Source organism: Ictalurus punctatus, chromosome 16 (assembly GCF_001660625.3).
Source record: "Ictalurus punctatus breed USDA103 chromosome 16, Coco_2.0, whole genome shotgun sequence".
NCBI lineage: Eukaryota > Metazoa > Chordata > Actinopteri > Siluriformes > Ictaluridae > Ictalurus > Ictalurus punctatus.
This window is the reverse complement of record NC_030431.2, coordinates 19,272,915-19,297,040: the sequence shown is the minus strand read 5'-3', so window position 1 is coordinate 19,297,040 and position 24,126 is coordinate 19,272,915. Positions and strand designations below refer to the sequence as shown.

The 24,126-nt window shown below is 35.2% G+C and overlaps 1 protein-coding gene across 6 annotated transcripts; it reads right to left on the bottom strand.

Moving 5' to 3' along the window:
• Positions 1 to 655: 655 nt before the first annotated feature.
• Positions 656 to 23,848, bottom strand: syk (spleen tyrosine kinase). 6 transcript variants are annotated; one of them, XM_017489710.3, is made up of 15 exons: positions 23,497 to 23,848; positions 18,953 to 19,404; positions 17,564 to 17,724; positions 16,091 to 16,229; positions 15,719 to 15,791; positions 15,240 to 15,271; positions 14,615 to 14,683; positions 11,801 to 11,851; positions 11,210 to 11,282; positions 10,913 to 11,072; positions 8,926 to 9,135; positions 8,026 to 8,212; positions 7,103 to 7,243; positions 5,004 to 5,116; positions 656 to 3,287 (listed from the first exon to the last, which is right to left on the bottom strand). In XM_017489710.3, the coding sequence occupies exons 2-15, from the start codon at positions 19,352 to 19,354 to the stop codon at positions 3,215 to 3,217; spliced, it is 1,884 nt and encodes a 627-aa protein (XP_017345199.1). In that variant the 5' UTR covers positions 19,355 to 19,404; positions 23,497 to 23,848; the 3' UTR covers positions 656 to 3,214. The 6 variants fall into 6 exon arrangements, with proteins under 6 accessions (XP_017345199.1, XP_017345200.1, XP_017345201.1 ...); XM_017489711.3 differs by lacking the exon at positions 11,801 to 11,851; XM_017489712.3 differs by lacking the exon at positions 14,615 to 14,683.
• Positions 23,849 to 24,126: the final 278 nt, after the last annotated feature.

Here is a 24,126-nt window from a genome sequence, read left to right as displayed (position 1 = left end):
TCTTATATTTCATTCAAAATTTCTCTTCAAGAAAATTTTATTACTTGCACATCATACTGTACACCGTGTACTAGCTCAGGCCGTTCACATGGGTGAGTAGTGTCATCTAGTGGCCTAAAGGACAATTAACTGCTCCGTGGATGAAAGAGCTGAAAGCTTGAAAATAGAAGTGACCTCTTGTGCTTGTACAATTGAGTATCGGTATCTCCGAATGGATATGATCCACATGAAGATGAAAATATAAATGCCTCCTACACTTTATGTTTATAATCTCCATGATACATGATAAATGAAATGAAACAGGATATCCAAGATGCATTAAATGTATCTCCAAGCTACATTTAATAACCATGTACCAGCTTTGTGAATGACGATGGTGGCAGACAGTATTTGATGCAAGATTTTATTCATAAAATAACTAAAGAACAACACCAGAAGTTGAATGTAAAGAGCCTTAATGGAAGCCTCGATGCACATGGTTAAAATCATATAAGGACACAATCCATGACACCTGAAATGACCAGGTGAAAATGGGCCCTTAATGTAAATACTACTACTACTACTACTAATAATAATAATAATAATAATAATCATCATCATCATCATCCTCATCATCATCATCATAAATGTGGAGAAATAACCACAGAAGCAAACAGTGTTTTAAAATAGTTGATTTATTTATTACTTCTTTACAGAACTGCTTGTGCATAGACCAATTAAATGCATCACATATTCAATTTGAACTCTGTGCCAGAGCGTGGAAGACCAGTGGATAATGAAAACCTGGAAGAAGTCAAGTCAACTTTATTTATAAAGCACATTTAAAACAAGGGCTGCCAAAGTGCTGAATTAATAGAATTAATCTCTTAACGAATAATTTTAAAGGGATAATAGTGAATAAAATTAAAGTAACACAGAAATGTTAACGCTAAAACACACACAAAACAAGAGAATGGGCTAATAAAATAAGACTAAAGAGAATAAAACAAAATAAGAAGATATCAAACAAATAAGGAGAAGAAGTTTGTTCTTAAATTGTAAGTTGACTAAAATAAAATAGAATCAAATAAGAGAACTAAAATGTAAACTCGCCAGCAGAACACAGTGGGCCTATAGCAGGAGTAGGAAGAAGTAGGAAGAGGACTAATAAAATTACCAATGAACTCTCAGTGATACTAGGATACTGGCACAGCAACATTAGTGACAGATGTTAACTAATGATTTCTACTTTTGAATGTATAAAAGTCTGAGCGAATATAAAAATCATCCATTTTTGTTTGACAGATTATTAGGGAAGAACAAAATAATAGTTGCAAAATTTCATGCTTACAACATGAGCAAAAATGAAATGGATATAGGAGTATGACGACTCAACATGCTCTTAATCATGTCAAATGCAGCTGTATTACATAAACAAGGCGTTCTCAGGAAGTTTGTCTGGATGTGACTACCATAAGTGTTGATCATGACTATCAATATTGATATGTGCAAAACATATGAGTCGAAGCTTTTATATACAGAAGTTTGCTGTAGCTCTTCATTCATTAATGTCATGGCAATAGTTTGTTATGTGATATAATTCAATAGCACTCATTCTCTCTTGCACGCTTGCTCTCTCTCTCTCTCTCTCTCTCTCTCTCTCTCTCTCTCTCTCTCTCTCTCTCACACACACACATTAACTGCTTTATCCTGATCAGAGTTGTGGTGAATCTGGAGCCTGTCACAAAAACACTGGGTGTCTCTCACACACACACACACATTCACACTAGGGGCAATTTATCTTAGCCAATCCACCTACTGGCAGGTTTTTGAGAGGTGGGGGAAATTGGAGAACCTGGAGGAAACCCACACGAACATGGGAAGAATATGCACATATCAATGTCATTTCACACTGCATTTTTGGATGTTCTGCCATTTTGGAAGGGTTAGTACTTGTGCACACATACTGAGAGCTGAAAGTGATTGCTGTTTTATTGTGTTTTATTCCACATTCAATAGTTTTTATACTAACAGCTTCCATAGGGAGTTGTAATGGCAGACACTCCATATGGAGCGATTTTAAATTGACACGGTGAAGTTTTCTGTTAGGATGCATTTATTTAGCATTGGAATGAGTCTCCAGTGTCAGCGCTTTATAACACTCAGTTGAAACTCACTTATTTCATGGACAACATTAAATGTAACTATAAACAGATTTAAAAAAAAAAAAAAAAAAAGATATTCTTTAATAGTAGTTTAATAGTTTATAGTTTAATAGTAAAATTAATTTTAATTGTTGGCAAATTGCTGTGTTATAAGATGAATAAAAGCACTTTGAGACATGATGTTATAAGAAAAAAAAAATCAATTTCAGGGTGTACTAGCATCATCCTGACAGGATGTCCTGTCGTGTTTTATTCCTTACATATATTACCTCTGAAACTTCTTCCCTGGTTTTGCCTTTTTATAACAGAACAATAGCTTCCTACTATAACTACTTGAAAACTCAGCACACTGTTTGTATTAAAACTTAGTAGGCTGGCTATCTGACTAATTGACTGACTCGCCCTGGCAAAATGGCAGATCACCCATATGTCATGACATCACATTCCCAAGCCTTATAGCATGCTTGATAATAAAGATGTCACATTTACAGCAGGTGAGCGGGGCTGCCATAAACGGTGGAGGGGATGAAGTTTGATGGTTTAAGGGATGGGAGACAACAAGGAGAACAAAAAATTTCCATGGTGGGTTGGCTCAGTGCATTAACCTGTTCGGGAGCTCAGAATTTGTACCAGTGCCCCTGTGCACTAACTATAATATATAATAACAGTTAAAGGTACTTTGAATGTTGCTGTCAAGGTACCTTTTCTGATAAAATGCTACTAATGAAACAGGTACAGGAAAATAAGGTCATGTTTAAATACAATAGAATGGTATACAAAATAGTTCTATGATAAAAAAAATATGCAGTAATGGTGATGTGAAAATGTAATTTGCTATTTATTGCTAATTGTAAGGTCTGTAGACATGTAGGAAAATAACCAAGACAAGCTGTCACTCACTGATTATAATTTTGGCTTGAAAAACAAACAAAAACTACAACAACAGCTTTTGGATAGGCTTGCAGGTAAATTATGTCAAATAAATCAGTGTGGCCAGTCCTTAAAACCATGTACAAACAGCTCCTAGAGAGTGACTCTTCAGTCTGAGTTTTCTTCCAGCAGATAACTGGTCACTGAGAAATGTCATAGTAGTAGTCTCTTAGCCTGGGCTCCACCACAGCAAAGCTTGGCCTCTCATCCGGCCTGAAGAAATAAGACAACAATTATACGAATGTGGTATTGTGTGAATCAGTAAATCAGTGGTTCTCAAAATGGAGTTTGTAAAGAACAGTATAGCCAGGAGGTGCTGATTAGAGCCTGGGGGTGTTTTTTTTTTTTGTTTGTTTTTTAAAAAATTACATTGGTGAAAATCACAACTCAACCTCAAAAATGTGTACAGTGCAAAAAAAATTATCTTAGCAAGTGTAAATATTACTTCTATGTAGTATTTCCTATTATAACTAGGGATGCACCGAATGTTTGGCAACCGAAATTATTTAGTCGAAAATACCAAAAAAAAGAGAACTTTCGGTGTTCGGACGAATAAGTGAAAAAGCCGAATAAATATGACCGAATAATGACGTGTTTGATGACGCGACCAAATAGCCTAGCAACCAGAGTGAGACGGGCGAAGCTTTAATTGCAGAATACATGTCAGCAGTGTGGAAGCATTTTAAAGTGTCAGAGAAAGATGTAAGAATGGCCGTTAAAGAAGTAGGCATGTGTCTAGGACAATTATTCATTTGTTGTGGGTCCATCCACTTTTTTGCACTCTTGTAAATGCACTTTTTTGTTGTAGGCTACAGAGTGTTACATTCTTTCAGCAGTCAGTTATAGGCCTAACATAGGCTATTCAAGGCTATTCAAAGATGACTACATAAAAATATTTTTATTTTACTCATTTATTTATTTAAAGTTATATTGTGCCTTGTTGGTAACCTATGCCTGCTGGAATGAAAAAAAAATGCTCAGTGTTAAATAAATATTTTGAAATTGTAGTTTTTGTAATTGATTTTTTCTTTGAAAAGCAAGAAAGCACATTTTGACTATTTAATTCATGCAATGGTGAAAAAATGGCAAAATAAATGGAAAAAACGCGAAAAAAAAAACGTGTTAGGTATTCGGCCTTCGGCCAAGTTTTTCATTATATTCGGCTTCAGCCAAGAATTTTCATTTCAGAGCATCCCTAATTACATTGAAATAAAATGACAGCTATATATTAAACTTATTTCTAGACAAATTTATAAATTTTTTGAAAAGCTTGAAATAGTCTTATTTCTGTTGTTAGGTAATTTGTCTAATTTTAAGCATTTAGATCTAGAATGAAGCAAAAAATATCTGCCAATCAATAAGAAATTTTAAAGCTCGAATTGTGTAAACGCATCTACAAATGGGCTGAATAATCATATTTGATTTATAATAATATTATTATCTTAGCAAGAGGAATTAAGTTTTCAATTGCTAAGATAAGTTTTTTTTGTAGTGTACGCCTACAAATATCATTATTTGAATCTTCTGTGTTCAGTTGGTGGAAAGTTCAGGAATAAAAGCTGTATGATTCTAATAAATATCCAAAATATTATTGTACCCATGTGACCAAGTGATATTTGAATTGTAATGTGATATGGATTATGTTCCTACAATAAATCTGTACTGAGGGGGTCTGATCAATTTACCTTGAGAATCCTGATTTAAACTACATACTGAGAACTTGGCCCTCATTCTTCATAACTTGTGATTAGTGTTTTTTATATCAGGGTGCAAATAAAAAGTCCTATCAAAATTAAATACATTCTTATATACACTTGTTAAACCAATCATACTTTCAGGAAGAAATCTTACTCATGAGTGAATATAAGTTTACTGATGGCAACTTTGATTACTGCAATGCTAGACATAAGAATGCAGGAAGTCACTCACTTATATGTCCAGCATTTCATCATGAGGTTGTACATCTCAGTTGGGCAGCTGGGTGGAGCAGCCATCCTCTCACCACTCTCAATCATCTGGATAACCTCATTTCCCTTCATCCCCTATAAAGTACAAAGACACAACAGCTGTTTATTCACCGTCCAGATGTTAGTCAGACTCAGGAGTGTCTATCACAGGCACTACACTACAATTCATGACTCAGTATTATAAGGTTCTGTGTGACTTTTTGGTCAAAAATCAGTTAATCACATCAACTTAATCTAGTGGGAATATTACATTATCCTGTGGTATTTTATTTTGCAAAATTTGGGGTCTAATATTTGAAGACATTCTTCATATAGAACAATAAAGGTCTACTGTACAAGTGCAGTAAAGTCTTAAAGGCAAGTCTTCAAATAATAAAGGTCTGGCTATCTGTATTTAGCTAGTGTTCAAAAACTTACTTTCTAAATGTCTCCGAACTTTGATCATGCAGATACAGATTTCAGCACTTTAGAATTTTGCTAGCTGGAATGTGAAAACTTTGATTTTTCTCAAAACAGCTCTTCACCCAGATAGGACCGTATCATACGTAAACTTGAAAGTTGAAAGAATTTAATAAAACATGTATACAGTGGGGGAAATAAGTATTGAACATGTCAACATTTTTTTCAGCAAATATATTTCCAATGTGTCTATTCACATGAAATTTTCACCAGACTTTGGTATTAACTCAAGAAATCCACACATATAAAGAAATCCTAACATTAAAGTCCATAAATGAAGTTATGTGTAATAAAGAGGAATGACACAGGAAAAAGTATTGAACACGCTGATTGAAATGTATTTAATACTTAGTGGAGAAGTCTTTGTTTGTAATGACAGCTTCAAGACACTTCCTGTATGAAGAAATTAATGGGCTGCAGTATTCAGGTGTGATTTTGGCCCATTCTTCTAATCATATTCTTTTTAAATCTTGTTCAATTAGATTCAAGTCAGGTGATTGACTGGGACTATTCTAACATCTTGATTTTTTTTTTTTCTGAAACCAGTTGATTGTTTCCTTTGCTGTATGCTTTGGATCGTTGTTCTGCTGGAAGGTCCACCCACGTCTCATCTTCATCATCCTGGTGGATGGCAGCAGATTCTTTTCAAGAATCTCCTGGCAAAAGACTCCATTCATTGTTCCTTCAATTATATGAAGTTTGCCAGTACCATGTGATGAAAAACAGCCCCACACCATGGTGCGTCCACCTCCAAACTTCACTGTTGGAATAGTGTTTTTAGGGTGATGTGCAGTGTCATTTCTTATCCAAACATGGTGTATAGTATAGTCGGAGTCTTGCGGGGTGAGCATGAGCAGTGGAGTGCATTGCCTATTGTTTTCTCTGTGACGATGGCACCTGCTGCCTCCAAGTGGTCCTTGGCTCTTGGGCTACTCTTCTGACTATTCTTCTGACTCCCTGGTCAGAAATCTTAATGTCATGGGTACATAGCTGTTACATAATACCCATAATGCACTTTTTTGTACTAGACCAGAGAAAGTAAGGTGATATTTTGGACAAACTACTACACATCAGATTCTTCTTCTTCTTCTTCTTCTTCTTCTTCTTCTTATTATTATTATTATTATTATTATTATTATTATTATTATTAACAGATGCGTGAATATAATCGTGCAAAATTACTTTTGTATCTTGTCAGAACTGCTGACTGTACAACTTTAAGTCATAATTAATGTTAACGCAATCGCCCACCAGATGGCGCCAAAGCGCATTTAATGGTTTGTATATGAGTGTGATGGACTGAGCCATATAGTGACAGGCAGTCTGTTTCTGAGTCACTTTACTGAACCAATTTGAGGCCATTTATTGGATTCGCAGAATCATCTATAAATTGTGTAGGTCACATGCTACAGTTACTCGAATCCACAGTGTAACAAACACTTGTATAATTACGATTTATTCAATTCTCTTAAAACTTTGTCTCAAAAACAGGTTATTTAGTTCTGCTTTATGTTATAGCTACAGTAGGCATTCATTTAGCCCACACCAAACATGAAATTTAAAATAGAAAATTGATACCATGTAAGACAGACTGTCACATACCTTATATGGCTTCTGTCCGTATGAAAAAGCCTCCCACATCAGCACCCCGAAGCTCCACACGTCACTCTTACAGGAGAACTTGAAGTAGTTCATGCATTCGGGCGCATACCACTTCACAGGCCACTTACCATGACCTTTAGACTAAACAAGAGGGAATAAACAGTTAATGCCTGGTTTAGCTGCTTCTCAAACACTAGACTAGCTATGTAACTATACCAACAACAACAACAAAAAAAGACATTTCATTATATTACACACTCATGCAGTATAATGACAAAGTGGAATTGAATTGAATTTCACAGTTGAGTTAAATACACTTCATAAAACTTCATAAAACCATCAAACTGTGTATCACTTGAGATTGGGTTGTTATGACAGGAAAATCAGTAAAACTGATTTAAAAAAAAATTGCTCTAAAAGAGTTATTTTAGGCTACTCAGTAAATAATTAACTGCAAAATTTTCAGATGATAGCAATGCTTCTTTTCTGTGTCAAATAAAGTTTAACCGCCGTAAACTTCACATGAACACTTTCTTTAGTTTGGTTAATCACATTGTATTGTCTTCCAGCTGCTATGGTGAACAGGAATAAATAGGATCATGCATTTTCCTATTTGTCTTTAAAAGCTACTATTCTAGCTAGCTACACTTTTAACATTATATATATATATATATATATATATATATATATATATATATATATATATATATATATATATATATATATATATATATATATACCACTTCTAATAAAATAAAATCTGGTATTCTTTGACACTTTGTATTCTTTGGCATCACTTTGATTAAAACATCTGGTGAATAAATACACTAAAATTCAAAGCATCTCCTGTGACCTAGGTTTAGACTGCACATATTTTGTCTTCACTCCAATTCTAGGAAAAGTCTTCTGGAGATTAGGCATACCTCATAATAATCATGCTCACTGGTGAGGGCTTTGGACAGGCCAAAGTCACTGATTTTTGCATAGTGCTGGGTGACTAACAGCACATTGCGGGCTGCCAGGTCTCTGTGAACGAAGTTATGCTCCTCCAGGTACTTCATCCCCATACAGACCTGATGCACAAGCTCAGTGACGTTTTTAACGGCAAGTCTGTGTGAAAAAGCAAGTTGTCATACCACATTGTCTGAGCCCGTCATTCCCTCATTTATACAGTGAATTCAGAACAAACATGATAACTAAATGTATGAATACGTTTTTCCTAAAATATTATCAGGACTTTTATTCCACTTTACACTATTGCAGGTGCTTTTTGTTTTGGTTTGTTTCTCTCTGACAGTTTTCCACACTTGTTATTTGCTTGTTTTAAAATAATTGGATTTCCATGATAATAATAGCTATCAGTAGCTACCAGAAGAGAGTATTAGCTTTTCAACATGCTAGAGAAATAAATAAATAAAAAAATTAATAAGACTTAATAAGACAAAGTAAACACTGTTTTAAGTTACTAGACAGAATTTTGTAGAATTTCTTTCACTTAGAAACCAAGAGGGTGGAAACTTTTTATGGTGTCTCTTAATAGTAAATTTGGGGACTGGAGTTGTATTTTAATCTTAAAGATATTTCATCCTTCATTTGAGAGGCAGCTTTATTTAAGAAATGATGAATACAATCAGATGAGAGGTTTCCAATATTAAATGTCCATTCTCCTAGATTTGCCATTGTAAGCCATTTAGTAGAACCTGTCTGACTGAATGACTTATAACAGGCGTAATTTCCCACATACAAAACAAATCCACACTGAAGCTGTTTTCTTAAATGTACAGTGAACAAGGCTCTGTGGTACTAAAAGAGTAATATTATACCTGTTTTTTTGCAGATACTTGTTCAGAGGGCCGAGTTCAGCCAGCTCCATGACTAACATGAGGTTCTCGGCCTCACAGATGCCGATCATACGCACTATGTAGGGGTTGTCCAGCTGCTGCATGACTTGAGCCTCACGGAGCATTTCGTCCTTTACTGCAGCATTGTTTTCTCCGTTCTTCAGGATCTTTATTGCTACCGGTTTCTGTGTTCTGGAGTGAGCACGCACAAATATAAATCACAATCGACAGGTGATTCACTGGATTTAAAGGTGTGTGTGTGTATGTGTCTGTGTGTGTGTGTGTGTGTGTGTGTGTGTGTGTGTGTGAGAGAGAGAGAGAAAGAGAGAGAGAGAGAGAGAGTAGAGGCGGAGAATGTTACCATTTAAATATATGGTGAAACAACAAATAAACAAAAGCTGAAGCAAATATTGGTCAAACATAAAATGTGATATACACTGACTGACCACTTTATTAGGAACACCTGTACACCTGCACATTCTTGCAGTTATGTAATCAGCCAATCATTTGGCAGCAGCACAATGCATAAAATCATGCAGATACAGGTCAAGAGCTTTAGTTAATGTTCACATGAAACATCAGAATGTGAAAATGTGTGATCTCTTTGACTTTAACCGTGGCATGGTTGTTGGTGCCAGATGGGTGAGCCTGTGCTCATGATGGTCTCAGATTCCTGTTCTTGGCTGACAGGAGTGAGAACTGATGTGGTCTTCTTCTGCTGTAGCCCATCCACCGCAAAGGTTGGATGTTTTGTGCAAGCTGAGTTGTTTTTCATGGTAGTTAAGAGTTCTTATATGAGTTCTTATATGAGTTCTTATATGAGTTACTATAGACTTCCTGGCAGCTCAGACCAATCTGGCAGTTTTCATCAACAAGCTGTTTACACCCAGAGAAATTCTGTGTAAACTCTAGAGATTGCTGTGTGTGAAAATCCAGGAGCTCAGCAGTTTCTGAAATATTCAAACCAGCCCATCTGGTACTAACATCCATTCCATGATCAGAGTCACAGAGATCACACTTTTTATTCATTCTGACATTTGATGTAATCATTAACTGAAGCTCTTTATCTGTATCTGCATGATATTTGTATTGTGTTGCTGCCACATGATTGGCTGATTAAATAACTGCATGAATGTACAGGTGTTCCTAATTAAGTGGATATAAAATATATAGAAATCCTTGGTTCTGTATATGTTCAGTAGCTAGCTGTGCCATTTAATTTTATGAGCCCACTAATGACCAATGCAGAGCAATTTGAAACATGAGGTGAAAACCCCAGTATGCTTTTAGTCTATAAACCACTAAAATAGTACAAAAGTTGATTCTGACAATATGTGCCCTTTAAAACCTCACACTATCAGACTATACTTTTTATTTATTCAAACATATGAAACTCGCAATATATGTGAAACCTTTGCTTAAAAAGGTCGTATGATTTCCACCTTCAACAGAATCTAATCATCAGTATCCTTGTAGCCTACACATTTGATTTTTTTTCCTAATCCTGGCGAACTTCTTTAAGCTAATCAGTGAACCAGCTTAACTTGTGTAAGAGCAGGAAAAATAATAATTAATAAGCTCCTCCAGGATGTTGCGATTGCAGAACTTAATGCAAAATCTAGGAAACTCCGCAATATTTGCAGGAGCTTGCAATTTTCCGCCAAGAAGCATCATGTGATTTCAGCACAAAGCGCAATGTGATGTCATCACAACACGCATTCAGCCAAATCACCTTCAATTCATGTGTGTTGAACATGAGTACAGCTAAAAGGTTTCATTTACCAACAAACATCACTGTGAAAGGCACAAAGCCGTTTGCAAATTGCATTGCAAATTTAAAAAAAAAAAGCTGCAATAAAATAAAAAAATTTTTGGTCGCAGCAATCAGAGAAAAACCTCTGCGAAATCCTGTACAGACTGATGCACAATGCAAGACGAAGATTTAGAGATTCTGCCCTAAACAACTCACTTCCTCATCTGGTAGGTTCCCCTTAGAACCGTGCCAAAATTGCCTGAGCCAAGCTCTCCATCCTCCAGAAGCAAGTTTTTCCGGTCCACTGTGGTTGAGCGTAGTTCATCAGGGTCAGCATATGGACTCTCATACACCTCAGTGCTCATGGGTAAGTCCTCTGTGTTAGCATGTTCAGAGGGTAAAAAGAAGGACGAGAAACGCAGTCATTTCCTGTCAGCATCTTTACAGCTATAAAACGTGTTGAGTGTTTTGACGTTGTGACCATCATATCATGGGCTGATTATGATAACTCACCTGTGGCAAGCATTGTTTCCCTCTGAGCATAATGATTATCAGTCTCGTGATTTCTGCGAAGATATGTTGTGATCTGTAGGCATACGAGATAAGAAAGAGATTTGAATGGGCATTAGAAAGTTATGTGGGGACATATGGTCTAATTCACACGCTCCCAACGGTGGTCCTGGGGTACACCTTGTCTTGCACATTTTCATGCTTTCTCTGCTCTAACACACTTCCACCCACTTCAACTCAAGAAGGGCTGTTAATGAGCTGATTAGCAGAAGGAGGCGTGTTGGAAAATGTGCCAGATGAAGGGTACTCCAGAACCAGGGTTGGAAACCTGCGATCTAATTAGATACATGAACACACATTGGCTAATTACAGTCTTTCTTGAATGCTTACATAATGTAAATGCACATTGGCACAAATTTCTCAATAGCTTTGTTTTCTTTTACCAAGCCATAGACGTCTTCTCCTTACACACTTTTTTTGCAAAACACTTGCTCCACCTTCAAGCACAAATTTCATGAACACGTCTCATGCCACATTTTGGTAGAATGAAGACATAAAATGCATGCATTTGGAAATCAGTGAAAGGACACTGACCTTACCAGGGCAAACATCTAAGATCTTTTCTTTACACTTCTTTAACGCTGTCTATGGAATGAGAAAAATGAAGTCAAAAAATAGACAATAAAATACAAAGGCAGAGATACACGCGTTTCTGTGACAGTGCAATATATGTATGGGTTATTTTTATGCAGGAATGCCACAGACTAATGCATGACATGGTTACTTCCAGCCAAGGGTTCAGCCAGAGAGCTTTCGAATGGGACAATACACATGACTAAAGAAGGTCGAAGCAGTCCCAATGGAAAAATCAGGTTACATTAGATAGTCGTGATTTGAGAATGAGAGAGGCAGAAGATTATTCAGTGATTAAGAACAAAATTCTCTGGCTGAATAGAAATGAGATGACACATTCTGCATAGTTGTGTTCTTTATAAAAATGGACTGATTTTATTTCTTTATCTGGTATCTTGAATGTTTGAGTCTTTTTGTTTCATTCATTCATTCATTCATTCATTCATTCATTCAGTCATTCATTCATTCATTCATTCATTCATTCATTCAGTCATTCTCATTAAAGCATGGTATATGTTGTGTGGCCAGTTACAATTTTGTTATAAGTCTGTGTTGATATTAATTATTATATAAATAATTTTAATACTTTGATTCTGGAGCCAGCATTTTAATTTGCTGACAATATGAAGTTTCCCAAAATGTGTGCAGACTTTTGAGGAGTGCATTTCAGTGCAGAGCACTGTTTCCTGAATCATTTGTAAGCAAGTGAGAAAAACTGTAATGGCACATTGTGTCCATGAAATGGCACACAAGCAAAATCACACCACACATTGTTTCCCAGTCTCCTTCATGGCCCTTTGGATAAAACATATTTGCACCTAAGTCTTTGGACATTAATCAAACACAGCGAATTTATAGATTTCTGGTGGATGACCATGAAAGAGAAGAGAATCCGAGTCTGACAAAAAAGCCATAACTTATCACACAAAAGGAAGAGATAAGAGATACAATTTGGCAGGAGTACACTCTTAGAAAAAAATAGTTTTAGTGAATAGTAAAGGGTTCTCATTAGAACCCATACTGATCTGGGAACAGTTATTGTTCTACATAGAACCTTTAAGATTTCCCCCAGATGGACAAACAAAAGAATTCTGTAGGGTCCTAGATTTAACTTTTTTTTCTAAGAGTGTAGGAAGTGTAAGATCGGTGTTTAATTGAAATTAATGAGAAAAGGCTGAATATGTAGTCAAGTAATCAAATGAACTGATTATGCTAGTTTGTAATATGGTGTAAGGAGGACAGTAACAGGTTTTTTTTTTCAATCTTGTGTCATTTTGGCCCTTTGTCAGCATTATTTCCCAGTGAGCACTAGGTGAATCTATACCTTAGATAAACTGTGGTACAGACCTTCTGTTCTGGGTTATATACTTGATGGTAGGTTTATTTTTGTACTCTGTAATACAACACAAGTCAAACGTTTGGACACACGTGATTAAATTTAACCAACGTTCACACTAGCAAGTGTCAAAGTGACAGGAGATCATTCGTGTATTATGTATGTGCATGACACTGTTCTGTGGTTTTAGCGACAAAGCAGCATTTGACTGAATATCTTCTCTAAACTATGCAAATTAGGTATGATGGAGTCAAGCGACAAAGCCAGAAGATTGGCTTGAGTGTTCCCATGGAACAATCTCGTATGTGTTGTCCGAAGTTTCTTCATTTCCCCACTCACAACTTCAGTTACTACCTCCGGTTAGTTCCCACTTACGGTTTGACAAACAAAAAAAATGAAAGTATTAAATTTGTATAGAGACATGAAGAAAAATACAGCTTAGAAGGAGGTTGCACAGATCTTTGGTGCTTCTAGTGAGTGTACATTGCTAGTACAGCTAGCTTGTGTATAATCTCCAAATGAAGTTAGCAAAAAGCCTAGCACATAATATGTAAGTCAGACAACCAATTTGCACACTGATTAGTTTATTATTTAATGTTCTTTCATAACTAGTTAGCTTACGAATCTATATATAGGTACAACTATTTCTCATTAGAACTAGGACTGGTAGTAGACAGTCAGCGTGTGCACATAAATAACAGTAGCTTGTTGCTACGTCCACAGAAGTGACATGCTGCCTGCTAGTGTGAACATACGGTAAAAACCTTTTGAATTTATTCTTAGTACTTAATGTGTATATATGAATTTGTTCCCATTAAAAATATGTAATAAAAATAAGGAAAAGTCATATCAAGCAATATATACTTTCACACATTCTTGGTCACTGTATAATACCACTTTTGCTATTTCATAGTTTTGGCTTCATAGTTTTACTATTATTGCTCATGTTAAATAGTAACAACAGTGTAAACCCTAATACTACTAGGTGTGTCCAAAACATTTGACTGGTACTGTATGAAGTACTAGTAACCTATTTTACATTGCACATTGGATATGAGTGTAAAACCTAAGAAAAAAAATAATGGAATAGATTACTGTTTTGTGAGAGTAAACTAAATTAACTTTAGTCACTAAGTATTAGAGACAGATTTTCATAGCGAATATGTGTACTGATTAGGCTTTAAAACCAAGAGCTTTTTATCTTTGAACCTGACATGGGCACCAATGGCAAAGGCAGTCACTAAAGGGATGGTGAATGATGGACTCGCTGTAGAGATGAAGTGCAGGTGAGTGGAGGAAGAGATGAGAGAGTGCAGATGAGAGATATGTAGGCGACCAAAGATGGATTAGCAGGGAAAAACCACACATAGTGGTGGATGACAGCCATCTAGACATCGTACGGCCGTGGGCAGAGAGGAGGGGATGGTATATTTGTGCACCTTTTTGAGACCAGGTTTGGGGAAGGAAGCGGATCTGATTCTGGAGAGAATTCCACTTGGGCCACCCAGCTAGAAAACCACAATTTTGAAGAGGATAAAGTTATTGTACTGAACACTTATTAAATGTGACCCATGCACTGCTTCATGCACCAGCATTAGAAAAATATGAATGGCATAAAAAGAAAGAAAGAAATCATGCAATTAAGATATCCTGAAGGATTTGGGGTGTACTGTAAGCCTAAAGATGAATGATAAAGTAATTTATCATATATTAAATTATTAAGCTTAACATGCATTGTGTCTCATGAAGCATCAGTTTCTACCAGGGAAGGTTGTGTCAATATTGTGATACACAGCAAAGTTTACAGCAGATGGTGCTTACATAAAATTAATCTTTCATATCCACTCTCATTTTGTTTTATTACTAATTAAATCTGCAACAAAATCTTAATAGCTTTTGGTAGATGCCTGGTTTTATGTCAGACATGAGCAAATGCTTTATGTCGGCCAATGTAATTATGACTGGTGAACATGACCTTATTACAAGTGTAAATATTTTATTATGTTCTTTTAAAATTTGCAGTCCAAAGTGTTTATTTGATAATGACGGTAGAGCAACACTCACATCTGGATGATTTCCAGGAAGTGCAGGTGGGCCTGAGCACAGTAAACATAAATATTAATTAATAACACAAATTGTAAAAATTAAAAAATAAATAAATAAATAAAAATAAAGAAATTAAAAATCTCACATTCACTCTTAATTAACTTATGATGTTATTTAAACATATGATTTCCCCTGTTTCTAATATTCTCAAAATCTCAAAACACATCTAAAAAAAACACTCCTTCCATCCATACATCCATACTACCAACCATCCATCCATCCATTCATCCATACAACCAACCATCTATACATCATACATCCCTTCAAATATCCACTGATACATCATCCATACATCCATTTAACCATACAACTAACCATATATTATATCTGCATTCATTCCACCAAACAACCATCCATCCATCCCTCCCTCCATAGCCCAATCAAAAATAAATACATTAATCCCTCCATCCACCCGCCTTGAGAGCAAATATGGCTACCTTCAGGTCGTGGGCAGGGTTCAGTCAGCACCCGGAGCAGGCCATCAGGTTTGTAGGAATAATGCTCCACCAGCTACAAGAAAAAATATATGATAAATTATCCAAAAATTGTTGAATGTTAATAAATATTAATGTGTTTTTAATGTTATTAATTATTAATAATAATTAATAGTATTCACAACCACCTGTAGTTTCAGTGCAACATTCTGTATTAGTGGGCATGACCTCATTTAATGAATTAAAATAAATTTGTAAAAATAATGGATGTTTAGCAAATTTTGCAATGTAGAAATATTCAGCGTCTTCTTACAGGTCAATACATTAAATTCCTAAAAATGAAGTTTGAATTAACTTCCTGTATACATTCAGTACCTGCCAAAGTGTGTCAAACTTTTTTCCATCAGGAATGGAGAGTTTGCCAGCTTTGTCCCTGTCGATGCGATAGTGCATGACTTGGCCATGATGGAGGAGACAGAGTGCATAGGAGCCATTGTTATCTCGCTGCCGGATTCTGTTGAGTTGAGAGAAATCAAGTAGAAAGGACAGAATAATAAAACAGGCCACTTTAACATGGTGTATGTTTTTGATCATACACAATATTCCAGCTATAGGCTTCCACTAAGTGATGCTAGGTAAGTTTGAATTCAAATATTCAATATCAGAGACTGATAAAGGGTCAAAACGTTTTTTGTCTATTCAAAGGCCACTGTAGGCAAACTACACAGAAAGAAGAACTGTTACTCTCAGAAAGAAGAACTCCTACTACTGTTATAGTGAACTATACAGATGGTCACAAATTACAAGAAAAATGGTGGCTCTGTGATGTCATGGGGGCATTTGGCATATACTATGAACTTCACAGTAACCAGATCTCAAATCAATTAAGCACCGGTGGATGAATTAGGAGCGACATGTTAGACAGCGTTCTCCACCACCACTATCAAAACACTAGAATATTTTTTGGAAGAATGGTGTTCATCCCTCCAGTACAGTTCCAGATACTTGTAGAATCTGTGCCAAGGTGCATTGAAGTTGATCTGTTGGCTTGTGGTGGAATTACATTTTTTAAAATTTATATTTAAATTAATATTTCTTGAACATTTAAACTATTAAAACTATTTTTATGATTCAGGTGCATTTTTAGAATAAATTCACTTCCTCTGAACATCTTTACCAAGGGTGCCAATAATTCTGGATCTGAATGTATGCATGTACAACATTTCTCAATGCAATTCCAATTAGTTATATATTTTATGGCCAAAATTCTAACACACACACACACACACACACACACACACACACACACACACACACACACACACACACACACACACAGAGATGCGCAAATGTCTTATATGTCTTATGACTCCACCTCCCACTAGTTCTTTGGTCATTTCAGGAAGTCCTGTACAAAAGTGTGAGAGCGGAAACCACAGTGTGCCTGTTTCTCTTTCTCTCGATCTCTCTCTCAGCCTCTCTGTCTTTCTCTGTGGTTGTGCATATGAGTGCGATGTCTAAGCACACAGCCATAAAAAGACTTATAGGGAATCAACATAGAAATAGAAACGGTCTCGAGTTGGACTATAAAAGCATACTGGAGAACATTTCATCACAAGGAAACTAAACTAGTTCATTTCTTCTGTATAAAATTTGCTGAAATGCTGGAAATTGAATTTTTAATCTGTTTTCAAGAGAATGTCGTGTATGAATAATTAGTTCAGTATCCTTTTCAGTATTTCATGTAATTCTGAACATTATTCTAACTAGAATTTAATGTATGAAATATGTAAAGCGCTATATAAAGAACAGAAATTTACTGGTAACAATGTGAACAACCATACTTACAGAAACTTGCCATTGGTGCGGGGGTTGTTGAGTAAACGTGGCTCACAGTCTTCCCGAGAGATGGTCCCATGAAACCAGGGCATCTTCTCATGTGCCGTGGTGGCAATCAGCTTCTCCAGCTGAGGCCTCTGACTGATGATAGCCTGCTCCAATGAGGCACCCTGATAAAAATACAATGTATTTAAAAAAAATAAAAAATAAAAATTGAAAGCAAACATGAAAATGTTTTAAAATAATCAGTACACAGACAATAATTCTTTCAGATAACACTTCCAGCTAGTGATTTATAGTTAGCCTTCTCAAAAAGTGGAAGTTCAAGAAAACCACTAAAGATACGGCCAGTCTTTATTCTTAGAAAACCAAGACAAAGCAATAGGTTACTCGCAACTCGTGACAAAAAATGTAGGCCTAGTTTTTGCTTATGGATTACTTGCACAGGTATTGATTAATAAGACCAGTAAATCATTTTTAAAATCCTGTTCAATTTGATCCCTCTTGGTCAGATTTTGTTCAGTTGTTTTGAGAAGCAACACAGAAATGGTGATTTATAATAAATCATTTTTTTAAAGAAAGATAAGAAGAAAAAAGCTCACTCAAAGGATACAGTCCATTAACTCCATAACTCTTGTCTGATAGTGAACGACATTCACATCTGTTATGTAATGTCAATGTGTCAGGGTGGAGAGGAAGAGACTTTCAAGAAGTCAGTAGAATGGAAATGTCTAAGAGTTTAACACTACAATCTGCTGTAGATTTAATTTTGATCCATATAGTCATTAATTTAGATTTCACCAAGATTTATATATAAAAAAATAAAATAATTTGATATGTTGTATAAGTTATTATTATTATTATTATTATTATTATTATTATTATTATTATTATTATTATTATTATTATTTTAATTTTTTTTAAAAGCAGAACACAGAAGCAGAAACATTAGAGAATGAAATACAAAATTAAATATTACACTAATAAAACACTAGGTGAAACATTTGCAATCACACACCACTGGGATCATCATCAAACATGTACAGTAAAATGGCATTAAGCATTAATGACATTAAAGAGTGCATTAATCAGGTATTTTAGATCCTGATCTTCAAGTGTAGCGTAGAGAGGATATATGAAGGCAATTTATGTAAGGACGATACTAAATTGAATACATTTGAATAAATAATTAAATACATGGTGCAATGTGACATTAAAAAATCATAATCACTATACTGTAGGTCACTAAATGTATATCATGTTATTGATTTATTCATGTATTTATTTAAACATTTATTTTACACATTCAGCCGTGATGAATCAGTCGTGGACAGTCGAATCAAAATGCAACAAACATGTCTTATTTCAGGTCATTTTTCTACAAGAGCTAGCACTAACCTTCAGCTTCCATGTCTGCTGTACATATTGCCTGATGAGCTGCTCTTTCAGATCCTCGAAAGCCCCCACCTTGGGCTCGACACCCCGGGGCCGATTGCAGGGCTTTTTCAGCAGACACACCAGGCCATCAGATTCCTGCGCATGGTACTCCACTAAACCCACTGGACTGCGGTGGGATTTTCCACCTGCTATGGCATATGTCTCATTCAACTCCCTCTCAATGGTGTAGTGGTAGCACTGATGGTTGTAGGCCACGGACAGTGCGAATCCACACAGGTAGTTACGGCTCTGACGGAGCAGGTAGAGGCCGTTGCTCATGCCTGCTTGCCTCAGATAATCCTCAGCTTCCTCTCGAGTGATGTTGCCATAGAAAAAGGACAAGCCTTGCACCTCGTCTGCCATGACTGCTCACTCACCTCTGACTGCCCCTAGAAGTCCTACTCACTCGTAACCTGTACAAGAATGGGTTTGTTTTTATTAATTGTGGGATATTATATAATCCAGGGTTAAGATCTGACTTTGATGAACATTCATTAAGAAACACCCTCAGCGCTATTCTCTCTGTTATATGTCTCTATAGGTGTCATCTGTTTGGCAAAGCTGTCACTTTTTGATATGGCTTACGTTATTTATATTATTCTATTATAGCAAGTGACCATTTTTCAACCTGCAAAACTGTATCATTTTAAATGACCTGACCAGTGACTAATGACTAGTGTTTATTTTTTCTGTTTAGTTCTGTTATAATATTTATTCAGCATAATATAACAGTACCTGTGCAAAATGCTAATATTTACTTTTGTCAGTGCATATTTTGCTGTTCTTCCTACTCAAATACACATTATCCAACTAAGCTGCTAATTAATAAGCTGAAAAAATAACTACTAAAGGGAATAGGCTAAATCATTTCCATTAACTATCAACCTCTCAGTATTTTATGGTTGTAATGATTTCCAAATGTCCACTCCTTCAGATCCAAGATATATTTTGCATGTAATAAGTATGTAATAAAACACTCTCAGGCAAGCTTTTATAAGAAAATAATCAATGAAGGGATGACGCAACAAAGCAGAATTATTGTTACCACCCTGACGTTTATTTTATTTTCCAGTAGCATCATATACAGAAGGTTTAAAAAAAAAACAAAAAAAAAAACCTCTTATACCACAGCAGTATGGCAACAATTAACTTTTTTTTTTTAAAGAATGACCAAAATGTTTTTGATCCATTTATAATTACATTTACTGTTAAACGTCCGTCAAACAAGTTAGTTACTGTTATCACAAACATTATAGCAGCTACAGAAATACATTCCCTCATTTTCTCTTAATCTGTCCTAAGACTTTCCTGAGAAATTAATGGAATAGCTTTACTTCTGTCTATATAGCACTGAAACTGGAGATTCTTTCCAAGAAATCTTAAATAAATGTCCCCTTACAGAAAGCTACACTATATCACTGATTATACATTTTAAACTTAGATTTTATGCTGCATCTGCCTTACAAATCCCCGTGAGTTTTCTATAGAACCAATAATCCATTAGTACATGAGCATTAATACAAACCTATGATTTGAATTATAGCCAGAAGCACTGTCAGAGTTGCTGTTATAGAAATCAGACCAATCAGATTTGAGGATTCAAGAGGAGTATAAACTGAATTATTGTATAATTATGGCATATTAGTCAGTTTTATCTTGGTAACTAAAATGCTATGTATCTGTAGTTTCTTACAGACATCCTGACATACGTGTGTAAGTAACACTGAAGTACATTAAATCCACTAAATAAACATAAACAAGGACATTTAAATCCTTTTAACAAATCATCAAATGTATCTAAAGGGCAATTGTGATTACTAACCATTAAAAAAACAAAACAAAAATTGCTAATGTTCACTGTTTTTTAATTTGTTTTGTTTTGCTTTTAGCAGTTGAACAGGTCTGTCCTGGGGTGGCATGGGTTTTCTTAATCTGGTCTACATTTCTATTTATCTATTACACTATACCTCTTTTTGTATTTGTTACAGTTCAATGTTTTGCATATCATTCAAGAAGAAAGCTGAGACTTTAAGGCGTTTCTAACACCTCATGGTCTTATATTTATATTTTACTACAGGGTTATTTAATACTTGAATCTGATTAGTCAGAAGATCTCGCATTTTTATATTATGCACATCTCTCTAATTTTATCGTTTCTATAGTAACAACTCATTCACATTGACTTTACAAACGTTGCTTGTAATTTAAGCTTAATAACAACCAGACTTAAAAACCCAAAACTTATTGTTATTAAACAGATGTATAATTCATATGGTCAAGCTTTCTGTAGGAAGATTTATGGCATGAGACTCCATTGTCAGTGCTTTGTAAAGTCAGTTTTCAGGTTTCTGTTTACTGCCATGGAGAAGTCTTCAGGACAGACAACTTTCTGTTTTCTCAGTAGCATGACAAGTTGCATTTTTTTTTAGAGAGAGAGAGAGAGAGAGAGAGAGAGAGAGAGAGAGAGAGAGAGAGAAAACAGAAGCTGGTGAGGAAACAACTGTTTATAGCTGTCATAACACATGTGATAACGGGAACTAACTTGCTTCCCGGATGTGCCACGACATTATACTATAAATAAATAAAATTATGAGGTGTCATTCTTTAATTAATTGAAAATTGTAATTATTGCAAAATTACTGTGGTATAAGAGAAATAAAAGAGTTCATCAGCTCAATAATCAATGTCATGTCAGGCTGCATTACATCACCCTGTTGTTGATTGTTTTCCTATAATGCCTAGTCATGTATTATTTTTTTTAGCTATCTATGTGAATAAGCCACTGTAACATAAACTGTGACAGCGGCACTTTTTACAGGCTAAAAATTACACGATTTAACTCATCATACAGGCAAAATGTGTGCAACCAAAAATAAAAGCAGCAGCTCAAAGGTTTATATCCTGTTGTCCTTGTCAGTCACAATTCACATTTACAGCCCACCTCTGACACTTTGAAAATCTCAACGCACCGTTTACACTTGAAAGAGAGGCAGACAAGCGCAGGTACAAGTACAAGTCCTCCTGACATGCAGCCACAACCACAAAAAGTTCCATAAAATGCAGACCACCTTCACTGGGCCTAAAAGGGCATTGCTCATCTAGTATCATCTCACACCAAACAGGAAGAAGCAAGAAAAAAAAAAAACCCTGAGAATAAAAAATATCAGCGTTCTCGTTTTTAAACAAGTCATAACAGATCTAATCACAGATCTAAAATCTTCACTGATCCAAAGCTAATCGATATGATCTGAATGAATATATCGATATACTACTGGAGAAATACTGGTAACTTCTCCTGCTGCGTGTATCTTTACTCATCTCCACCATTGTTTAAAAATGGAGTGTACTCGTGACATTCTGGGTGCTGATATTCCTTCCTTGTTAAATTTCAGTAATATGAAAAATAAAAAATAAATACATTTATGTCCAGTTGCTCATATGAAAAGCCAAAAAATAATAAAGTGCATAATAAATCATTAATAATAACCCACACTCATATCTTTTACCTACTTGAGTTTGGCTGTGGATATATCAATAGTCAGATTTAATAATCAGATTTAATCCACAAGAGAACTGAATACAAATTTTGCTTGTTAAGGAAAAATGTTGCTGAAAAGTGCTGACAGAAGGTAATATTTTGGAAAGTAACTAGTAAGTCCATGAATTTCAAGTGGGAAAATTACACAGTGCACATAATTACTGATGTAATGAGTTATGTAACATTCCAATCACACTGATCTCAATCATAATTAATGAAGACTCCAGTTTTTAGACTTGCACTATTGCAATACTACACAGCACTTTTGTCACACATTAGCTTAATTATCATTCTACAAAATAGAATTATCATTCTACAAAAAACATTATATATATATATATATATATATATATATATATATATATATAATTATATATATTATTATATATTATTAGAATATTTCTAATTAAATCCAATTGTAGAAAAGATAACACACAGCCGTTTAATGTATACTTCAAAGTAACAGACTAATGAGCAATCAGATATGTTAACCCACAACACACATACACACGCACACATGCACACACACACACCTGCTACAGGATGTGGAGAATAAAGTGTAAAAGCACAATATTATTGAATATATTTCGATTTTGTTTACAGATCCGGAGAGTGCACATATTTACAATGACTTCTGTCATTAGAATCCCACCCAAATTCCCATCGTTGAACTAGTGCATTATCAAAACCGGCAAATTAATAATAGAGTAGACTATCGCTTGAGAGCTATCTATAAAAATTTAAATACCAATCAATAAAATGATTAAACATACAATAAAACAAATCAAACCTGCTTAAAAGAGCAATAAAATATTATAAGTTTAATTCAAGAGTTCCACAGACTTGCTGCTGTAACTTTCTGCTTAGGAAAGCATGGCAAATTTTTTTTTGGATAATTTTCCATAATAAGCACAATTATATAATTATTAGGCAACTAAAATAAAGACGTACTGAAATGAACAATTACCTTAATTACAGTCTTCAACTCTTCTACTTGAGGCTGTGTGACTGCGCTGTGGCAACCATGTTGAAGCGCTGTTTAGCTCGACAGGATGTGGTATGGCCAAAAACTCAGTGGATAGTTCAAACGCTGCAGTAATTCTTAGACCACTGCCTCAAGAAAGAAAGAATCTTTAAACCCAATGACTCAGGTGACTTTTATCTAGAACTTAATGCTGGAAGTCCACTCTCTAAATCCAATTACATAAACTTGTCACAGACCTAAAAAGCAGTTCTATTTAAGTGGAACTTTTAGTGAGCTTCCTCATTTTAACTTACTTGTAGCTACTTCCTTTGGTGTTTTTTCTAAGCCTGACTTCCCCTTTTATCTAAAGTGAACAGACAATAAGTAAGACACTTAAGAACACACCCATGGACAGTTCTGAAGTCTAAGCATTCTATAAGTCTCACTTTGAAAGTTATGCAAAATCCCTATAATTTTATGGTGCTTTAATTAATAAGCACACACTTTTTCAATATTTTTTTCTTTTTTCTGAATGTTGGCTAGCACAGGATTGGTTTAGGTGATAAGTTTAGGTGTTGTTGGTTTGCATATTTGTGTTGACACATATTCTCCCTCTTTATGGGACCTTCGACT

Coding starts and splice junctions, on each gene's coding strand:
- syk (XM_017489710.3), bottom strand. CDS start 19,354: ATGGCAGACGAGGTGCAAGGCTTGTCCTTTTTCTATGGCAACATCACT. Junction 16,230..17,563: donor CGCACCAATGGCAAGTTTCT/GTAAGTATGGTT, acceptor TCAACTCAACAG/AATCCGGCAGCGAGATAACA. Junction 8,213..8,925: donor AAGTATCTGCAAAAAAACAG/GTATAATATTAC, acceptor TTTTTCACACAG/ACTTGCCGTTAAAAACGTCA.